At 37.1% G+C, this 17,779-nt stretch overlaps 1 protein-coding gene across 1 annotated transcript in view; it reads left to right on the forward strand.

Annotated features, from left to right (window-relative positions):
• Positions 1-17,779, forward strand: part of MSH3 (mutS homolog 3) — a 189,731-nt gene that overhangs the window by 134,383 nt on the left and 37,569 nt on the right. The window contains exon 20 of the mRNA XM_052643629.1: positions 16,438-16,595. Coding sequence (XP_052499589.1) covers positions 16,438-16,595 — 158 coding nt within the window. The remainder of the gene's footprint in view (positions 1-16,437; positions 16,596-17,779) is intronic.

The raw sequence follows: 17,779 nt of genomic DNA on the forward strand, positions 1-17,779 counted from the left end.
GAAGTGGGGAACGTGCAGCTAAGCACACATTTTGGCAGATGCTTACTGCTAGTCACAAGGAGCAGATGTCACCATTAATGATTTTAGTGCTTTTCTAGATATGAGGAGATGCAAGAATTGGGCTCAGAATCTTCTCCGGCAAATAAGCTAACTATCTAAAGACCTGGCTGCCAGTTTTTCCCAAAGCCCAGAGTGCCTGATTCCTGATCTCCACCCTGAACTCCTTTCAGGGTGTGTTGGAGAACAGCGGCTGCAGCGGTTTATGACTTAGTCCTTATAGAGGCAAATGGAAGGTGGCAGTTTTTAGCTGGCAGTATCATACAGAAACTTGGAATAGTACATAACTAGATCTCTGATGTCTGTAAACATGCTTATTCTCCTTAGAGAATTTGTGAGTTGCTTGATTTATCAAACCAAGTTAACAGGCACTAATGTATTTATTGTCTTTTATAGGAAGTCTCTGTGAACATAAGAATTCCTTTTTCAGTGTCCATGATACTAGTAAGGTGTAGCTTTTCTTGAGAAAATAATACAGCTGTTCCCCTTAGTACCTTGGTTTACTTATAAATCACTTGAAATATCATTTCCTATTATTATTCCCATGCCCCTAAACATCAGTCAACTTGATCTCATGTATGTTATTCTTGACACTGAATTTTTATTTTTGTTTCCTTTTCATTCCCCTCCTTTCTATTAAGTAATGTATTACACTATTTAAAACAGCAAAATTTGAGAAACTAAATTAGCCTAATGACAGGGATGTTTTAAAGAAATGTTGAACTCTTTTATTTAAATTTTTACAAAATGAATGGAGCGATTTATTCCAGCAAGCACTTCAGAATATTCCAGAATATTCATTTCTTTTACATATGCTTTTTCTAACTTGAGTAGGAGTTGATACAGAACTGTTGCTATGGCGAAGTACAGTCTTTTTTGCAGGGTATAAATTTCTATATAGGGATAGTGTTGAAGAAGAACTTACTATGTACAACTCAATTTTAAATATTTTATAGGTGTTAATTATAAAATATACTCTGAAAATAATTTCCTGAAAGTCAAGTGGCATTATTGCTTTTGACAGTCATGTAATTTTAAGAAATGGTCTTTTGTACATGTAATTATGAGTGTACTTTTCTGGATCTGTATTATATGAACTGATTATAATGTTTCTAAATGAGCCAAGTTACTGCCCACTTTTCCTCAACCAGTTTTAAGAATACTCATTTTTTTAGATACCTGACACTCAACAAAGGTTTGCCGTATAGCACAGGGAGCTATAGTCAATCTCTTGTAATAACCTATAGTGGAGAATAATCTGAAAAATAATATATGTGTATGTGTATAACTGAAGAATACTCATTTTTTCACATTTCACAATCTTGCATTGATTTACAAATTTTTGCTAGCATTGTTTTATGAATATTTTATTCTTATAGATTTTAACTCAACTACTTTGTGTCAATATTGTGCTTGAATTTAGGCTCACAAAGAAGAGATATAATATCTCTAATCTGGTGAGAAATTGATCCAATTAAAAACGGAGGGACCTAATGGACTATCCAGTAGAAAAATTGCAACAGACTTGAACAGGCATAACAAAGTAGAGGATATCCAAATGGTCAATAAACAAACTAACATTTTTTTAAACTGCTATATTGAGTTTCCTGGAGGAGTATTAGCAAAGACTCAAATAGGAACTGTGGGGTACTTGTGGGACGTTTGGTGGAGATCTCAATATGAAGGTGGATATAAAAGCCAGGAGAGAGGGCTGAGATGGAGTTAGGGCTTCCACAGTGATCATGAGGCATGTTCAGGGGGTTTAGATTCTGGGTCTGTCTCTCAGGGAGATTGTATAACTCTGTAAAGAAGGCTGAGGAAAAAGCCTTCTCAAGCATTGACATGAAAGGAGTCATTTCACTGAAAGTGGGTTTAAATGAAGAGAACTTTTCAAGTATCTTTTAAATATATCCCTACCTAATGTTTAGCATTTAGTTATTGTTTCTTCTGAACATCAAAAAGATAAAAATACAAAAAAAAAATTTTTTTAAGGAGCTATTGTATATTTCTTTTCAGCCTTTAAGACCTCGCTCTGCCTCATCTTCTAGGAGACCTTGTTTGACTTCTGCAAGCATAATTGAAAGGAATACACTTTTAAACCCTCTTTTTTTGGTTCCCTTCCCCGACTCCTTACATAATCTGAGTATTTGTAGACTTAACAGCCACTGGATCTGCCCACCTCCAGTTTTTTCTCCACTCTGCAGCCACAGGGCTTTTCCTAACCTGTCATATCACTCCCTCATTCGAATTAACGCTGAAAATTCCAGCCGTGCAGCTCCCAAGCTACTGCTCCTCTAGGACTTGGCAGATGGTCTCCCCTCAGCCTAGAACGTCATCTTCCCCCGCACCGTCCACACCCACCTCCCACACGCCCACATCGCACCCCGTCCACCCTCCAGCTCCTGCTCGTTCTTTAAGTGTGGTCTTGGTGTCGCATCCTGACTAAGGCTTCCCTCCCGAAGCTGGGATGGGTCCCCCCCGTCGTATGCCCGCAACACTCTATGTTTCTCCCTCGTTTAGTCTTTATCCCACTAAATTGTAATTGCCTTTTTTTGGGTTTGTGGTTGCCAGTGGCTTATAAGCTTAAAGAGAACAGGGGCTTTGCTTCTCCTCTTTAGTTGTAATCATACTGTCAGTTGCAGTTCTCTGGCACATAGCAGGGATCCAGTCAGATTTGTTAAATAAAAAGGGATTAGCTTTGAAGTTTTGAGCAGTCGCCAAGTCTTACTTTAAATTTGTGCTTTTTTTTCCTTCACGAAATGTTTTTTTTCAGGATATCATATTAGGAGTTCACAATTCATACAGTAATTATACTGAAGAACTAGAAGGGGTATTAGGGATCATTTGGTGTGACTTGGGAGTAAACCAAGGCCCAGAAAGGGGAATCGACTTGCTGGGGGTTTCTAAAGTCAAATAGTCATGACCTGTTTCCCAAAACACGTATTCTAAGGCAAGCCAGTGCTTGCCAACCCTTTTCACTTGACAGCACACCAAGAAAATGATTACAGCGCTGGTACATTGGAGGAAGAGGTTGCTCAGAGAAAATGAGGTTGGCCCAAGGGCTCTGACCACCCCAGCCCCACCTGCCACTTTGAGGGTCAACGTTTTAGAACACCTGTAACCTTTGAGGCAGTCCAAGACGCAGTATGCCAAGACATACTGCTACCAACCAGGGTTCTTGGGCTCCTTAATCGATAGAAATTGTTAAGAGGCCAGGCATGAGTTTATTGGGGCCCCTGCAGCAGCAGTAGAGAGTGATAAAAAGCAGCAGTTTCCCTTGCTTGCTCAAGGGAGCTGAGCTGGTTCCTTATATGGGGGAGTATAGGGGTGTGTCCAGGGTCAGGCCAGAGGGGGAGCTTAGGTGGTTTGCCCACCCCTTTGTTGGTGTTGTATGCAGGAGGCATGCGCAGTACCCTTGTTTTGCTCCTGGCCTTCAGAAGTGGCAGTTGGATTTTTGGTCTCTTTATACATTATTGTCCATAATTTGCCCCAACTGTATATATATGCAGTTATTTATGGTCCCTTATAGTTTCTTTGTATTTAACAGAATATAACACTCAAAGAGATACTTGTCCAGATGCAAGCACTACAGCAAAGTATCCCAGATCCCAGACCCCAGCCTGTCTCAGTACTACTTGGGAAACTCCACCATAACCTACTGTAATCTCAGGAGTTTTCTGCATTTTAAGCCAAATGACTTTGTAATGGATGGATTTTTAAAAACTCTTTATTTTGTATTGGGGTGTAGCTGATTAACAGTGTTGTGATAGTTTTAGGTGGACACAGCAAAGGGATTCAGCCATTCATATACATGTATCAGTTCTCTTCCAAAGTCCCCTCCTAATCCAGGCTGCCACATAACACTGAGCAGAGTTCCATGTGCTATACAGTAGATCCTTGTTCTTCATGTAATAGATGGGTTTTTGATAGAAATCAAAGGTGGGGGTTTTAGTTTGTGTTTTTGTAAAAAATATAAATAATATAAACATTGGGAAGGAGAAAGGGGAAGATATAGTTGGTGCCTTGTAAATGTTAGTCAAATGCAAAGCAGGAAGATTCCCAGGAAGTACTGGAACCCTGTGTATCTGTGTAACCCAAGGGAAACCCACATCCCAGAGAAGGACAGTTTTATCTGTCCTCCACCATCTCCCAGAGCTTGCTCAAACTCATGTCCATGGAGTAGGTAATGCCATCCAGCCATCTCATTCTCTGTCATCCCCTTGTCCTCCCGCCTTCAATCTTTACCAGGATCAGGGTCTTTTCCAAAGAGTCAGTTCTTCACATCAGGTAGCCAAAGTACTGGAGTTTCAGCTTCAGCATCAGTCCTTCCAATGAATATTCAGGGTTGATTTCCTTTAGGATTGACTGTAGTCCAAGGGACTCGCAAGTGTCTTCTCCAACACCACTGTATTGTATTAGGTACAAAAATATTAATGAGTGTTATAGCTTCTTCTTGTATTAGTTCCTTTGTCATTGTATAATGCCCTTTTTTTGTCTTTTGTTATTATAGACCTTGTTTCAGAGTCTGTTTAGTCTCTTATGAATATTGCTACCTCCACTCTCTTGTTTTCATTTGCATGAAATATCTTTCTCACCCTCATGTTCAATATGTGTGTCTCTAACTCTGAAGCAAGTCTTCTGTAGGCAGCAAATAGATGAGTCCTTACTTTAAAAATCTCATTAGCCATCCTGTGTGTTTTGCCTGAAGCATTTGGTTCATTGTGATTTAAAGTGATTATTGGTAGGCATATACTTACTAGGGCTTCCCAGGTGGCTCAGTGGGTAGAATCTACCTGCAGTGCAGCAGACACAGAGACTCAAGTCTGATCCCTGGAGGAGGATATGACAGCTCACTCTGATATTCTTGCCTGGAGAATCCCATGGACAGAGGAGCCTGGCAGGCTAGAGTCCATAGAGTCACAAAGAGTTAGACACTACTGATGCAGCTGAGCATGCACGTACGCACATGTACTTACTGTCATTGCCGTTTTGTTAATTGCTTTCTGATTGTTTTTGTAGTTTGTCTGTTCTTTTATTATTTTACCTACCTGTGGTTTGATGATTCTTGTTTAGTGTTATGCTTGTCCTCCTTTCTCTCTAATTTTTGTTTATTTATTGTAGGATTTTGATTTGTGGCTACCTTGGGGTTTATTTGGAGAAGGAAATGGCAACCCACTCCAGTGTTCTTGCCTGGAGAATCCTGTGGACAGAGGAGCCTGGTGGGCTGCTGTCCATGGGGTCGCACAGAGTCAGACGCAACTGAAGTAACTTAGCATCCATGCATGGGGTTTGTTTATGTTGCTAGGTTTCTTTAGGCCTTCCTGTTAGTACCGCTGGCTTTCTAAGCAGCTCAGGGGACTTGTCTTCCTGGTGTTGTACTCCAGGTCGGGACACCCAGTATGTGGCTTGACCGGATCACTCCCCAGGAAGGATCCCTTTTCTCTTCTGTGTCCTTTCCCAGGGGCCTAGATCCTGATCTGATGACTTTTCTTCTTTTCCTACCTAATTCTTTGTGACCTTTCCATTTCTTTTTATTTTTTATTGAAGTATAGTTGATTTTCAATGTTTCACATGTATAGCAAAGTGATATAGTTTTTTTTTATATCTATCTCTGTATATAGATATATATGTATATCTGTGTGTTTGACTGTCTACAGTTATTAATCCCCACTACCTCTTCCCCTTTGGTAACCATAAATTTGTTTTCTGTGTCTGTGAGTCTATTCTGTTTTGTAATAAGTTCATTTGTATCATTTTTGAAGAGTCTCTTTAGGATCTTTCTTACAGCATTGGTTGTACAAAGTCTTTTCTGCCAGTCTGTAGTTTATTTTCAGTGAGAATCACTATAAATGTGTTTTTCACATAGCATAATCATCAGATGTATTGTTAATGATTGAAGGAAACATTAATGGCATCAGTGTTGTTTTCTGTTGCTTCTGTCTCCTTTCTTCCTGATTATGAAACAGTGAGTTAAAGAAGGACATTTTGTATAACTGCTTTAAAAAAAAAATCAATGTTTTTTTCTTACTCTTTTTTAAATTAATTTTTTTATTGGAGTATAGTTGATTTACAGTGTTGTATTAGTTTCTGCTCTTCAGCAAAGTGAGTCAGTTATATGTACATATGTATCCACACTTTTTTTAGATTCTATTTTTAGATTCTATTCCCATACAGCTCATTTCAGAGTATTGAATAGAGTTCCTTGTGCTGTGCATTAGGTTCTTAATAGGTTATCTATTCTATATATAAGTGTGTATATGTCAACCCTGATCTTCCAATTTATCCTGCTCTTCCCCCTGGTAACAACAAGTTTGTTTTCTACATCTGTGACTCAACTTCTGTAAATAGGTTCATTTGTACTATTTCTTTAGATTCCACATAAAAATGGTATCATATGATATTGTCTTTGTCTGACTTACGTCACTCAGTATGACAGTCTCTAGGTTCATTCACATTGCTACAAATGGCATTATTTTGTTCTTTTTTATGGTGGAGTAGTATTTCATGGTATATATATACTACATCTTCTTTATCCATTCCTCCACTGATGGACATTTAGGTCGCTTCCACGTCTTGGCTATCGTAAATAGTTCTGCAGTGAACATTGGTGTGCATGTATCTTATGGAATTATGGTTTTCTCTAGATATTTGGCCACGATTGGGATTGCTGGATCATATGGTAGTTCTGTTTTTAGTTTTTTAAGGAACCTCCATACTATTCTCCATAGTGACTGTATCAATTCACATTCCCACCAACAGTGTAGGAGGATTCCCTTTCCTCCACAACCTCTCCAGCATTTGCTTTCTGTAGACTTCTTTGTGGTGGTCATTCTGACTGGTGTGAGGTGGTACCTCATAGTTTCGATTCGTATTTCTCTAATAATCAACAGTTTTGAGCATCTTTTCATGTGCCCGTTGGCTATCTGTATATCTTCTTTGGAGAAATGTCTGTTTAGGTCTGCTGTCCATTTTTCGATTGTGTTGTTTGTTTTTGTTATTGAATTGTATGAACTGCTTGTATATTTTAGAAATTAACCCTGATCAGTCACTTTATTTGTAAATATTTTCTCCCATTCTGTGGGTTTTCTTTTCGTTTTGTTGATGGTTTCCTTTGCTGTGCAAAAGCCTTTAAATTTCATTAGGCCCCGTTTGTTTATTTTTGTTTTTATTTTCGTTTCTCTAGGAAGTACATCAGAAAAGATCTTTCTGCAATTTATGTCAGGAAGTGTTCTGCCTATGTTCTCCTCTAAGAGTTTTACAGTATCCAGTCTTACATTTAGGTCTTTCATCCATTTTGAGTTCATTTTTGTGTTGTTGTATTAGAGAACGTTCTAATTTAGTTCTTTTACACGTAACTATCTGGTTTTCCCAGCACCACTTATTGAAGAGACTGTCATCATTGTATACTCTTGCCTCCTTTGTTATAGATTGATAACATAAAACTCTTCACCGTTTGAGTGTCAAGGATAACCGCTTTTTAAACTGTTCCGTGATACAGAATGTTCCTGTTTCTTTTCCTGTCTCACTCATCTTCACTGTTTGCACTACTCAGCCTTCAAGGCCCCCAAAATGCTACTGCCTCCTTAAAGCCTTCCCCATCTGGCCAGAAATAATTTCTTTCTATTCTAGCACTTTCTCTGTTCCTTAAAAAAAAAAAATTTCTCATCATATACCACTTTTTGGTACATGGGTGTAGTGGGAGAGTGCCTAACCATGATGGAAGAGGTAAATTCAAATCCTACTTTGCTGTTAGTGTACTGTCATCTCTGGATAGGCCACCATCCTCACTGGGTCTTGATTTCGTCATCCATAAAGTGCAGGGGTTGGGCTGAGTAACCACTAGCTCTCAGTAGGATGTAAATTGGAAAGCATGGAGATGTCGGAAAGATTTGGACTTTTATCTTGGTATCTTAGCATGCAGCCTAAACTCTCCAGCCTCATTCTCCCCCTTTCTATTTGACAGGTACCTAGAGTGAAAAGTATAAAAATTTGGCTGAGCGCTTGCCTGGACAGAGCTTTCACTAAGGAGTCTCTTACTGTAACATGCTATTAAAAAAAATTATTTATTATTGGTTGTGCTGGGGCTTTGTTGCTGTGCATGGGCTTTCTCTAGTTGTGGCAAGTGGGGGCTTCTCTTTGCTGCAGTGCGTGTCCTTCTCATTGTGATGGCTTCTCCTGTTGCAGAGTAACCAGGCTCTCGGGCTTGCGCTCAGTAGATGTGGCGCTCAGTAGTTGTGGCACACAGGCTTAGTTGTTCCACAGCATGTGAGATCTTCCTGGACCAGGGATCGAACCTGTTTCCCCTGCATTTGCAGGTAGATTCTTTACCACTGGACCACCAGGGAAGTCCTCTTACTATAATGTGCCATTGATTGATGTTTTCAGGGAATAAAACACTTTGAAACTGTCAAACTTTTCATCAGTCTGCAACTATTATATAAATAGTTCTACCATGATTCTTTTTAAAGGATGGATGTGAATATCTGTACCTGTCAAGGAAGAAGACAGTTTTTGCAGAAAATTAGCTGATATTCAAGTCTTGGAAATTAACATTAGACAACTTTTTTTTCCCTTCTTTGCATCTTATAACTTCATAGATACTGATTGATCATTACTGTAGTTTATCCAGTGAGGAATCCAAGGATGCTGGCCCAGAGCTAGGGGAGCACTCCTCCTATTTAGCAGTGACTGTGATTTCTTGTCACTGAGTGGAAGTTCCCTTTGAGACATCTGTCAGGATGTTAGCTACTGTAGTGGCTCTGTGTTACTGGCCAAGATACTTAGCTTCTCCAGGCCTTTCTTCCCATGTTACAGGTGAGGAAAGAAAGGCTTGGAGAAGCTAAATACAGAGAATTGATTTCTGTGCATCAGTTGGCTCTGAAATAAAAAATTAAAAGCTTTGCTGTCCTGTATTGAAGGAGAGACGAAGTATTCAAGGAACATGTACATGATGATGTGGTTCTAAATAACAGCAGTTTCTGTGTAGTTCAGTGTAGAAGAAAAATGTCGTTCCTCTTGAAAATAATAGGAAGTACCAGATTTGCTTATCCATTTTTCACTGACTTACATGCAATTTAAATCCAAAAGAAAGTAACATTTCTATTTGTGTATGTGCCATCAGTTCAGTTCAGTCGCTCAGTCATGTCTGACTCTGCGACCCCATGCATACACATGCTTATTTTACTTATCAAACTCTTCCAGTAAGTTTCACATTTGACTTTTACATTAAGTCTAAGGCATGTCAATATATGGCAAAACCAATACAGTATTGTAAAAAAAAAAAAGTCTAAGGCAAAAAAACTTTCATTGCCTTTTGTTCATTTTTGCTGTTTCAGATACTCTAGAGTGTGTTGCAACTTTTTTCTTCATGTGGCTTAGTTTTAAGAAACAGTGATTTACAAAAATCATTAGTGTTGATAATTTTGAAGGACTTTCACATAATTTTTTTCTTATTTAGTTAAATTTCACAAAATTTGTGTAAGGCCAGGATTTCTATTACTCATTCTTACAGATGAGAAGATGAGATTGTACCTTGTTAATGAAAGTCTTTTCATACTGACAAACCTAGACAGCATATTAAAAAGCAGAGACATTACTTTACTGACAAAGGTCCATATAGTTAAAGCTATTTTTCCAGTAGTCATGTATGGATGTGAGAGTTGGACGATAAGGAAAACTGAGCACTGAAGAATTGATGCTTTTGAACTGTGGTGTTGGAGAAGACTCTTGAGAGTCCCTTGGACTGTGAGGAGTCAAACCAGTCCATCTTAATGGAAATCAGTCCTGAATATTCACTAAAAGGACTGATGCTAAAGCTGAACTCCAATACTTTGGCCAGATGCAAAGAACTGACTCATTAGAAAAGACCCTGATGCTGGGAAAGATTGAAGGTGGGAGGAGAAGGGGACAACAGAGGATGAGATAGTTGGATGGCATTACCGACTTGATGGACATGAGTTTGAGCGAGCTCTGGGAGTTGGTGATGGACAGGGACGCCTGGCATGCTACAGTCCATGGGATCGCAAAGAGCTGGACATGACTGAGCAACTAAACTGAACTGAATGAAAGCCAGAAACCGATACTGTCTTCTAATTACAAACATTATTTTCTATTTTATTTTGCTTTATCACTGTATATCTTATTTACTAAATTATTTGGTTATTAAATTAAGATTTTTTAAGATACTCTGTCAAATTATTGATTCTGTTTGGAAGGAAAAACAGAATTGAAGAATAAATATAATTACTTATTTTTTAAGATGTTGAAAAGAGTAAGGTGTCTACCAGATAAAAGGTGTTCATTTTCCTTTGTCTCATAGCTTCCCTAAATTACTGATTTAAACAAAAATTTGACTCCCACATTTCCTTGGCCACCCTCTTGTGCTCATCGAGTTGGGTAGTTCCGCTTCAGGCAGCTCCATAAACCAGGCCTTCATGGGGGGCCTTAGCATGACGGGAGTAACCCTTCTGTGGGCTGTCTGCTTTGTGCTGTATTCTTTCATTTTCCATTATGTGCTAGATTTCTATAATAGTTGTTTTTCGTGTAATACACTAAGAAGTCCAAATAACAAAATGTTTGAAACTTGTGAATTTTTCGTAAGTTATACTAGTGTCTTTGTAAAGAGTTACTTGATTATTCATGACTGCTGCTGCTGCTAAGTCGCTTCAGTCGTGTTCAACTCTGTGCAACCCCATAGACGGCAGCCCACCAGGCTCCCCCGTCCCTGGGATTCTCCAGGCAAGAACACTGGAGTGGGTTGCCATTTCCTTCTCCAATGCATGAAAGTGAAAAGTGAAAGTGAAGTTGCTCAGTCGTGTCTGACTCTTTGTGACCCCATGGACTGCAGCCCACCAGGCTCTTCCACCCATGGGATTTTCCAGGCAAGAGTACTGGAGTGGGGTGCCATTGCCTTCTCCTTGTTCATGATTATCCATGAATAAATAATTAAATCTTAAGGTAATTCACTTAAATAACTTTTAACTACCTGATATTTCAAATAAAGGAGAAGGTACAGAAACCTATGTAATAGATACTCATTTACCCTTCACTCAAATATAAAGACTGACATTTTGTGAAAATTTAGGTTTTTTTGAAGTGAGTAAAAGATTACACATATAGCTAAGGTCATATGTAATTAACTGCCATCTCTTTTCCTCCCTCTTCACCTCCTATCCTCACTATTATCCTGGTGTTATTTATTATCATAATGGATGGTTTTTATTCTTTTATTTGATATAGATATATCTTAATATGATATAATTATTTTTGTATATACTTAAACTGTACATAAATATACCCCAATACAATTGTATTCTACGTTGTAAATAATTGTTTTATTATACTAAGTAGATCAATTCATTTTCCTAATGATAGACAATTAGATTTTTTCCATTTTTTTGTCTATTATGAATACAAACAGTATTACACTGAACAGCTTTATAAATGTCTTTTTGAGTGCTAGTGTACTTTCCTAGATTTCTAAAAGGGGAATCACTGTGTCACGTAGACCAGTGTATGGGCTCTTTAGCTTCAGTAAACATTTCCAAATTGCTCTCCACGTTCTTGCCAACATGCTATGTAAGCAGACTTTTAAACTTTCTGATAGTATGATGAATGTAAAAAGTTATTTCTTAAAAATTGTTCCTTCAGAAATTTTGACCATTGATATTTCTTTTTTTTTTTCTTATAAGACTATGAGGAATAGCGTATAGGTCCCTTGAAAAATGCTGCTGATTTCATTTTCCTTTCTCTGATAAATGCTTTTTGGCCTTTGTGTATATAATATATTTATGTCCTTTGCCTATTTTTCCATTGTTTTGATGGTCCTAATAAGTAGGAGCACTACTTCTTTGTTATATGCCTTTTCATTTTGTGTTTGGTGACTGCTTTTAATAACAGAGGTTTTAAAAATTTAATCAAATATATTAGTCTTTTCCTGTATGATTTATATTTTTATATTGCTTACTCTATCTTGACAGTAAATTATTCCCTACCTTCATGTCATTAACTTGTTCTTCCATGTTTTCTTCTAAAAGATTGCTTGCTTTTCATATTTTTTCTTTGATCCATCTGGATTGATTTAGAGGCTGTGTGAGATTCAAGCCTGACTTTTATTATATGAGTACCCAGTTACCCCACCATTGTTTATTGAGCGTGGCATCTTTTCTGCTTATTTGTGATCCTAACTCTCACATATACACGTGCCAATATAGGTTTGTGTCCAGGCTTGCTGTTACTTCTCTGTTTACCTGTTCCTAAAGCAGTGCTGCACTTTTAATTACTATAGCTTTACAAAGTCTCCTCTCCCAGCTCATTCTTCAAAGTTGAATTGACTTAACTCTATCAAAGAAATTTCAGAATTAACTTCTACAGTTGTATTGCATGTAGGTTAATTTGTGAGAATGTATTCATTTCCTTTTGAAGATAACCTTTATTGAAACATAACATACAGAATTAGGTACAAATCGTAAGCGTACAGCTTAAATAATTTTCACAAAGTGTACCCATATAAGTATCCAAAACCAGGTTAAGAAATGGAAGAATAGTATGGGAAGGAACATATTCTAAAATCTCCATTTGTAGAGAAAGGGAGGGCCTCCCAATAACTCCTTCCCTTCTAGAGGGTAACCACTCTCCTAATTTCTTTTACCAAAGAATAATAATTTGGTTATTTTTGTTTTCGTTTTTGAGCTTTATATAATAGAAACATACAATATGTATTCTTTGTGTCTGGATTCTTTGATTCAACATTGGTTTTATGTGATTCATCCTTTTTTTTTTTTTCCATATTGCATATTTACATTGTCATAGAGAATTTCATTGTATAGATATATAACTTTTCTGTTCTGTTGGTAAACATTTGAGTTACTTCCAGTTTGGTACTATTATGAAAGTATTGCTGTGAACATTCTTTTACATTTTTTTTTTAATGTACATCATGTACACTTCTGTTGGACATGTACCTGGGAGCAGAATTATTCAGATATGTCTACTTTCAGCTTTAGTAGACTCTCTCAAGCGGTTTTCCAAAATAGCATACAATTTACTCCCCTAATAATAGTATATAAAAATTCTAGTTGTCCTCCATCTTTGCCAAAGCTTAATACTGACAGTTTTTAGTTTTAACTGTAGCCATTTAGTGAAGTAATGTTGTATCCCTGATTTGGTTTGTGTTTTCGTAATAATTTAAAGTAGACTGTCATCTTACTGGTCATTGGTGGTTTTTTCTGTTGTCACTGAAATTTTTTTTTCTCTACCATGTTTCTTGAAGTTTGTCTTTGTTTTGATTTGTGGAAGTTCATTATGTACACTACATCCAAGTCTTTGGGAAATATATAGTAGTATATCATATATTCTGTAATTTTTTATTCTCTTAATGACATCTTTTGATCAATGTTGTTATTGTTGTTTTGTTGCTAAGTCATGTCCATCTCTTTGTGACCCCATGGACTGCAGCATGCCAGGCTCCCCTGTCCTCCACTATCTCCTGGAGTTGGCTCAAGTTCGTGTTCATTGATTTGATGATGCTGTCTAACCCATCTTATCCTCTGCCGTCCTCTTCTCCTTTTACCTTCAGTCTTTCCCAGCATCAGAGTCTTTTCCAATGAATTGGTTCTTTGCATCAGGTGGCCAGAGTGTTGGAGCTTCAGCTTTAGCATCAGTCCTTCCAGTGAGTATTCAGGGCTGATTTCCTTTAGAATTGACTGGTTTGATCTCCTCGCAGTCCAAGGACTCTCAAGAGTCTTCTCCAACATCAGAGTTCAAAAGCATCAAGCCTTCAAAAGCTTTTATAAATTTGTTTTAAAAGAAACTTTTTTTTTTACTGTTTACCTTTTTCAATTTCTTTCAATAATATTTTGTAGTTTTCTCTGTAGAAATCTTGTTCATTGCATTAGGTTTATTCCTAGATATTTGATTTCTTTTGATACTGTGGTAAATTAGATCATTTTAAAAATTTCCAGTTACTTGTTGATAAAATGTAGAAATTATGTTGACATTTGAAAACTGAACTTGTACCTAAAGCGTTTGCTCAATTCATTTGTAGATTCTAATAATTTTCATAGATCACTTTAGATTTTCTGGTAACATAGTAATGACATATAGGAGTAATGACAGTTTCATTAATCTCTTTCTAATCCTTATATCTTTTATTTCCTTTTCCTACATTTTAAAAAATGAATGGATGTTTAATTTCTTTATTTTGTTAATGTGGTGAATTACATTAACTGCCTTTTGAATATTAAACCAACCTTATTTTCTTCAAAAATTCTAAATGGTTTATATATCTTTGGATTGTCTTATTAATATTCTGTTGAGGAGTCTTGTGTTTGTATTTGTGGATGAAGTTGACCTGTAAGTTTTCTTTCTTGTAATGCTCTTGTCAGGTTTTGATGTCAAGATCATGGTGGCTTTCAGAAATGATTTGGGAAGAGTTCCCTATTGTTCTATTCTCTAGAATGGTTTTTGTAAGATTGATACTATTTTTTTCGATTTTCTTTTCCAGTCGTTCAGTCGTGTCCAACTCTTTCCGACCCCATGGACTGCAGCGCGCCAGGCTTCCCTGTCCTTAGTGGGAAAGTTATCTCGGTTTGGGTTTTTCTTGTTGAAGGATTTTTAATTACAGATATAAAATCTTTAATATATACTGGATTGTTTTCTATTTATTATATTATTTTTATATATTTTTTAAAAGAACCCTGCTCATTTAATCTGAATTTTCAAAGCATTTCATATGCCAAATGTTTGTTTATAATAGGTTATTTTTTAACATCTGTAGAAAAATTAAAAGATTTTTGATCACAAGTTTTATCATTCAGGGTTTCCCTGGTGGCTCAGACAGTAAAGAATCTGCCTGCAATGTGGGAGACTGTGGGTTTGATCCCTGGGTTGGATAGAGCTCCTGGAGAAAGGGTTGGCAACCCACTACAATATTCTTGCCTGGAGAATTCCATGAACAGAGGAGCCTGGGGGCGGCTACAGTCCATGGGGTTGCAAAGAGTCAGACAACTGAGAAACTAACACTTCACTTTTTCAACTTAGAGATGGAATAGGTTTACTTTTTATCCCCTCAGTTGTAAGGCTTTATAATGCTTTAATCTGATACCCCCATTATTTGCATGAGGCATCTCACCTCCTCTTGGCTCTTCTCTATTTTTTGTTTCCTAATCATTGCTAATTATTCTTTTTACCCATGTCATACCTTTTGGTTCCTCATAACTTCTCATTTACAGTCCCCAGTGCCTTGTAGCTTCATTCTGCCTTTCTTATCAACCTCTCCTCTGGTTATCAATAGATTGATCCTCCCCATGGTTCTTGGGGCTTCTGCACTGGCTCAGTGGTAAAGAATCTGCCTGCAATGCAGGAGCCACAGGAGACACGGACTCCATGCGTGCATCAGGAAGATCCCTGGAGGAGGGCATAGCAACCCACTCCAGTATTCTTGCCTGGAAAATCCTATGAACAGAGGGGTCTTGTGGGCTATATACAGTCCGCAGAGGCTCAAAGAAATCAGCCATGACTGAAGTGACTGAGCATGCACGCAGGCACTCCATGGTTCTCAATTTCAACTCCCAAGAGATGATTTGATGACCCTAGTTTCAGAAGATGTTTATGTGTTCTCTTAGGCTGTTGGTCAGTTAATGGATTGGCTACTCTTGACCAGGCAGGTATTGCCAAGGGCGTTATGTTCACATAGTAAAGCACGTGGATGCCTAAGGCTGACTCCTCTGTAGAGGACTGCATTTGGATGGTTTCTCTTAGGATATACTTGGCAAGTACTAGAATTGTTTAATACAGGTAAGTTCTAGAAATTTAATCACAGCAATTATTGCAGCTTTTCTGCCTTTTTCACTTTACTCTGGTGAAATGTCAGTGAGTAATTAAATGCTGATAAAATTGATACCTAGAATTTGGTATTATCAATCTCTTTACTATCTATATTAAAATCTATAACTGAAAATATCATGTGCTACCAATTCAGACTAGGCCTTCTGCAGTTAGATGTATAATACCTGTAATTTTCAAGATGAACATATGGAAATTGATAGATTTTAAATGTAAGTAATATAAAAGACGCTCATAAGCAGATTAATGATTATTTAAAGAGAAAACCATAGGGGTTATCTCATCTAGGTTGATTCTTGTTATTTCCTTTTTTATACTCCGAAACAACCTTGTGCACTGCTGAGAATTCACTGTTCTGTAATATCACAGTTCAAACTGAAGACAGAGAGCTTCTTTCCCTTTGTGATGCTTAATGGGTGACATTTAAATACCACAGCATAATCTTTGCCTAATACATTCCCATTTATGGAATAAATTATAGATATTATATAGAAGCCCCTCTGGTACAATAAGTGAAATTGCCTTTTAATTTTCTAGGGGGACTCGGAGAGAGTAATGATAATTACTGGACCAAACATGGGTGGAAAAAGCTCGTATATAAAACAGGTTGCACTGATTACTGTCATGGCTCAGATTGGCTCCTACGTACCTGCAGAGGAAGCAACAATTGGAATTGTGGATGGCATTTTCACAAGGTAAAAACACAAATTCTATTTGAATGTATTTCTGACAATAAATCAAGACCACATTGTCACATGAATTTTCTTATGTACATATTTAATTGAACAGATTTGCTGTATAGGATTTTGCTATTTAGAATTTAGGAGTTTAAAGAAATCACTTCATCATGAAACTAATATCAGAAGAGACCTAGGAGATCATTTTGTCCAATAGTTTCCAAGTTATTTTTAGTTACTGAGCTCTTTCTTTAAAGGAAATCATGTGTAGAAGATCATCAGAGGTAGAGAGCTTGGAGACTTGGTTTCTAGGCTCTGTAGAGAAGTCTGCTATCCATGTTTTATTGGTGGTCTACCTTCCTTGTTTTATAGATGGGGAACTGAGAACAGACTGGAAAAGGCACTGGCCCCAGATAATTTAATTCATATTCCTTTTTGCTCTAAGGACATAACATGAGGCTAAGACTTACCCTCAACATATAAACCTAAATTATATGCCATATTTGGAATATAGGTGAAATATCCTGGTCCCATGTGTTAAGATTCATAGTTTAATCTACTTATTCAGATTTATGAGTTCTTAAAGTATTATTTATATTTCCTACACTTAATTTTTAGGAAAAAAATAAATATAGTCTATAGCACATAGTCAAAGTATGTCTATAGAGTATCTGATTTATTTTCCTGCTTATTTAATATTTGACCCTTGAACACATCAGAATATGTCACATGCTAATGTTCATGTATTTGAATAGACATTAGAATACTTTAAAATTTGGTTTTATATCTAAGAATGAGCAAAAGCAAAGCAGCTTAAATTATGTTTTATGCCATATCACCAGACAGATGTTATTTTGATTTCCATATATTTGTAAATTAACTAGGCCTTCCTGATAGCTCAGTTGATAAAGAATCCGCCTGCAATGCAGGAGACCTCGGTTCAATTCCTGGGTCGGGAAGATCCCCTGGAGAAGGGATAGGCTACCCACTCCAGTATTCTGGCCTAGGGAATTCCATGGGGTCACAAAGTCCATAGGGTCACAAAGAGTCGGACATGACTATCTTTCACTTTCAAGAAATTTAAAAAATCTTCCTTTAGTTTTAAAAATTATAATTAATTTTCTGTTTCCTAAGAAAAATATACTATTTTATTTTGGTTACATTATTAGGGAGACTGACAGAGAAATTTTATTAGGAGAAAA

This window comes from Budorcas taxicolor, chromosome 7, assembly GCF_023091745.1.
Source record: "Budorcas taxicolor isolate Tak-1 chromosome 7, Takin1.1, whole genome shotgun sequence".
NCBI lineage: Eukaryota > Metazoa > Chordata > Mammalia > Artiodactyla > Bovidae > Budorcas > Budorcas taxicolor.